At 47.5% G+C, this 5,000-nt stretch overlaps 1 protein-coding gene across 1 annotated transcript in view; it reads right to left on the bottom strand.

Moving 5' to 3' along the window:
- Window positions 1–5,000, bottom strand: part of cntln (centlein, centrosomal protein) — an 81,323-nt gene that overhangs the window by 10,755 nt on the left and 65,568 nt on the right. The window contains exon 20 of the mRNA XM_030352351.1: window positions 1,090–1,164. Within this exon, the coding sequence (XP_030208211.1) occupies window positions 1,090–1,164 (75 nt within the window). The remainder of the gene's footprint in view (window positions 1–1,089; window positions 1,165–5,000) is intronic.

Genomic DNA, 5,000 nt, shown 5'->3' on the forward strand with positions numbered 1-5,000 from the left:
AGAGAGAGAGAGAGAACTGGGACCCAAGAGCTGTCCAGCTAGAAGCGAAAAACATGGATTGAGTGTGTGTGTGTGTGTGTGTGTGTGTGTGTGTGTGTAGGAGGGGCCGAGGGGTTGGAGAGGTCAGGAGTAGATCTGGGGAAGAGAACAGAGTCTGGTGTGTGTCGCTGTGCGGAGGCGACGCATGAGTGCCCGTGGCATGCGCTGACAAGACACTCACACACACACACACACACGCACTCAATCACACACATCACAATGAGCACGTCCTTGACAGCACTTCAGCAGGGCTTCAGGAATCCACTCACAGATGAGTGGCCGTGCACACGCACGCGGACTCGCTAAACTCCGGAACAGACTGGAACGCGCACCAACACACACTGCTGTCTGCGGCAGCTCTCTGAACACGCCTGTTGTATTCGGGCTTTTGGAGACGGAAACGCAGAAATATATTTAATCCGTCTGAAAAATTGTTGGTAGTGGGTTGCTATATTTGGTTGCGATAGTACTGGGGGAAGTTAAACTAGTCGGGTGTTTTATTCTGAATCCCGCATCCTGTCTGTAGGCATCATGAAGTGAGACTCCGAACACCTACCTGCTCCTTAATCAGATGTATCCAACGTAATGAGATGTAAGGCCCTTTGGATAAATGCTTCTGCTAAATGAATAAATATAGAATAGATCTTGCATAATCCACAAGGATAATTCGGGACAAGAATGTTATTAAAAACCCCAAAGTATAGCTTGTTCATACAATCTGTACAGCAGTGGTACACATGCAAGTGTTGCTTATTTCTTTGGTTATCAGTGCGAGATTGGGCGTCCATCTTGTAACGCCAATAGTATCATCAGCTTAAAACAATACAAATAAAGACAGCACTCATTTCTTTGGACAGGATGGTGAAGACAGACTTTTGACCACCAGAGGGAATCAAACCTGGTGCTTACACGGTTAACACACTAGCTAGATATTAGCAACCAAGCCCTCCAAACTCCTGGTAATATTAACCAGCCAGGGAGCACGATGGGTAGGAGGCCTGAGCTGGGATAAGGAGAGCTCCGAATGGTCTAGTGAGGGAGAGCCCTTACCTTCTGCTGGAGGATGTGGTGCAGGTGTTGTAGCCAATCCTCGTCTGGTATTTCCACACAGGGCTCAGTCTCGTCCTGCACACGAGAACACACGGACAACATTGAACCAAAAACGATTCAGAAGAACGGGTGAACAGAGAGAAATGCCTTTTGCTCAACACTGGACCAGCTGAAATTCAGGATCAAGCGTTATCAGGGAGAGAGGGATTGTGTGAGCTGTTTGTCCCACAGCCAAAAGGTTATGGGTTCGAAGCCCAATGTCTAAAGTCTACCAGTAGGCATCCTTGAGCCTAATCCCTACTTGCCTATGTATTGAGTATCTACATTATGTAACGCGTTAAGGAACATCCATGCAAGTTGCTTTTGATAGAACTGCAAAATGAATATGTTCATGAATGAATATATTGTCAATTGTGATCATCATCCTAGGCTTGGTCTTTGGGGTCGCGTGGGGTTCACAACATTCTGGGACGCACTCAAAAAATCCTCATGACATCAGCTTCACTTGTCCTGCAATAGACATGACACATTTTATACAAGAAGACATCCCAGTTATGGTAACTTAGTAAGCCTTCTCAGTTAAAGACTATATTTTACCGTTTCAAATTCACTGAGAGTGACTTCAGTTGGTCGGTGCCCTGATTATAATGATGCCCAAAAGAAGCCCGTTCTCTAATGAAATGACTCATTCATAAATGATGTAGCCTCTGCCCTCTCTGTTCTACACTGGTCTCCTGCTCCAGGGAGAAGCACAGCATCCCGGACCTTGGGAAAACTCTCTGGAGGGTTCCTTAGTGGCGGTGTGTATGTGTGTGTGTGTGTGTGTGCTACACTCATGTATAAACCTGGTGCAAGAGTAGCCTTGTTAATGCTAATGAAGAGGGCAACAGTGATACAGTGTGACTATGTAAGCCCCCCGCGCTAATGAATCGACCCTCTCTCTCTCTCTCGCGCGCGCGTGTTGCTGCTCTGCACGATGTCGCACACCCTGCTCTGCCTCCCAGGGACAGCCAATTTTTAGATGCAGATTCTGTGTGTGTGTGTGTGTGTGTGTGTGTGTGTGTGTGTGTGTGTGTGTGTGTGTGTCGTCTGCGATCCTCAATGGGGGTCCAGTTGTGTTAGCACCAGTGCTAATTTCCATGTCTTCCTCATTAGCAACTCCTAGCCAAAGAGTTAGAAGAGAGAGAGAGAGAGAGAGAGAGAGAGAGAGAGAGAGAGAGAGAGAGAGAGAGAGAGAGAGAGAGAGAGAGAGAGAGAGAGAGAGAGAGAGAGAGAGAGAGAGAGAGAGAGAGAGAGAGAGAGAGAGAGAGAGTGAGAGAGAGACTGAGAGAGAGAGGAGGGGAGGCAGAGAAAGGGAGTAGGAGAAGCAGAAAGGAGCACAGAGAGAGAGAGAGAGAGAGAGAGAGAGAGAGAAAGAGAAATATAGGGATACAGAGTGAGCGAGAGAGAGGGGTAGGGAGAGAGAGCAGTAGGGAGGTAGGAATATATAGATAGAGAGAATGAGCGAGAGGGGTAGGGAGGGAGAGACAGAGACGGAGAAGACGAGAGGGAGCGCAAAAGAGAGAGGGAGGAAGGGAGAATAAATAAGAGACAGAGACAGAGAGAGACCGAGAGGAAAGGAGAGAGAGCTGACGGAGGGCTTGTTGCTTCCGTTGGCAGAGGCGGTAACAACACACTTGACCCTCTGTCCATCATGAGCAGCTCACTGCAGAACAAACCCTGCACGGCAATTATGGTCATAATATCACTCCACAACACGCTGCCCACTGAGCCCGCGGCCGCTCACTCGCTCTCTGCCTCCCTCCCCTTGTTCTCCTGCAGAATTATAAAGACTATCGTACAGACACTTGTACACACAACAAGTACATCACGGTTTATTCACCCAGGACTGATTGCCTGAACTACCTGTGTGTGTGTGTGTGTGTGTGTGTGTGTGTGTGTGTGTGTGTGTGTGTGTGTGTGTGTGTGTGTGTGTGTATGTGTGTTGGGTACACGTTTGCATTTAAGGGTCAAGTGAGTTTAAAGTACATTTTCCTATTTTGGTTAGCTTTAAAAAACATCTAGAGGAACAGGTTGAATTTCTGAGCGCTTCTGTTTACAGCCGGACCAGGATATATAAGTCTTACATCTCAATTTTAGCCTGAATGGACATTGCACTAAAACCACACAAGAGAACCAGCATGCTTGGACTTTACTTCCCAACATGAATTCATGAATATAAATATGATGAATACAAGAGCCAAACATAATTCCTGCTTGACACACAATGGAACCTATGCATCAATGTTTTCACTAAACAAGTTGAATTTCAGTATACGGTCTTCCTCTCTTTTTTTTGAGCGGAAAGGATCCAAAATGTACACGTAAACTGGATTGAGCTTTTGACCATAACAATTGTATATCAATCCCAAGTATTAAAATAAAGTGATCCATCTCCCTGTGCTCCACTCCCAGTTGTCTACCGCGGCGCTGCCCTCTCCCAGAAGGGCCGCGCGGTTCACTGATAACTTGTTTGGCCAGAAGAACAACAGCTTTTCTTCGAGTTAACTTCTGTCCCCCCCAGCGGGCTTGCGCTCTGGATATACACAAACACACACACACATGGCATACTCCATGTAACCCATGATGCATTCGCGGGATTTTTCAATTAACATATGCTGTGACTGGCCTTTTGGTTTTTTCTCCTCCGCACCCACACGCTTACGTGGGCGTGTGTGTCTTAAATAGATGGCTTTCTAGCGGAAAATGTCTGTCGGGTTTGTCGATCCTGTCAGCTGAATTTAGAACAATGGGGTTTGCTGCTCCACATGAGGCACTCATAACGCTCACATCTGACTGACGGTTATCCACTTGTCTTATAAGTGAAACTTGGAGAAACATTTTTTTCACACAAATGTTTTTCACACAAACACCAACACCAGGTATTTATAGCATGTGGCATTGCAGGAGACCGAAAACCCGCTGAAATACACTAAATTAAAGTGTGGTCGCCTGTGGGGGGGGGGGGGGGGGGGGTGCTGATCTTTAATTAAGACACAATCGCTCACATGAGAGCCCAAGACCCCGGCGGCCATTAGCCACACTATTCAGTGGGAGGAGGAGGAGGTGGTGAAGGTTGAAGGAGAACACGGTAAAGGTTACCAGTTTTCAGCCTCCATAAGAGGGACCTTTTGTCTGGTGAGAGAGCGTGCCCTGTCATTGGCAGGGTGTGGCCGGTGTGGCAGCAAGCGGGGGGCTCAAATTGGTTTCAAGCGTGAGTAAGTGCCCGGTGGGCCGGCTCCCCTCGTGTGATGGATGGGGGGCGTTCCCGCGGGGGTGTGGAGGGAGGCTGATTGTAAAGCCGGTCCGCTAATTGGCGCCGAGGCTAAAAATTGATCTATGGTGGAGTCCACCGTAGAAAAACCTACCAAGTCGGGAAGTATAAAAAGAAGAAAAAGAGAGGAAAAAAACAGACATTTTGAAAAGTTTTCTCTTCGACGTGAAAGTGTTATTTGCCCGGCGTCCCACAGGTTTGTATTTTCAAATACACTCAATCGTGAACGGGGTTGTTGAAACCAGAAGAAGCACGGTGTCTTCCACCCCCGTTTCCGCTCCTATCTTAGTTCACAGGCCGTTAGATCTAGTTTTCAGATCCCCATAACAAACCAAACTCCTTGTCTCGGCCGTTGGCTGCTTGCTCATCCACAATGTATCATCAATAAGAGAAGGCCCGGGTAACAAGGGAACGTCCATTGCAACCGCGGTCAAACGCTTGCCCGTCTTTAACCTTAACTCTCGCACTGATAATAAGTATACCCATAGGCTCCCAGCTGACGTCTCAACCCTCGGCTTGTTGGAACTCGCACGTTTACCACGACAGACAGTAGACCACATGCAATCAATAGTATATCTTGAGTTGAGCCACGGATAAA

The sequence above is a fragment of the Gadus morhua genome, chromosome 3 (assembly GCF_902167405.1).
Source record: "Gadus morhua chromosome 3, gadMor3.0, whole genome shotgun sequence".
In the NCBI taxonomy this organism is placed as follows: Eukaryota; Metazoa; Chordata; class Actinopteri; order Gadiformes; family Gadidae; genus Gadus; species Gadus morhua.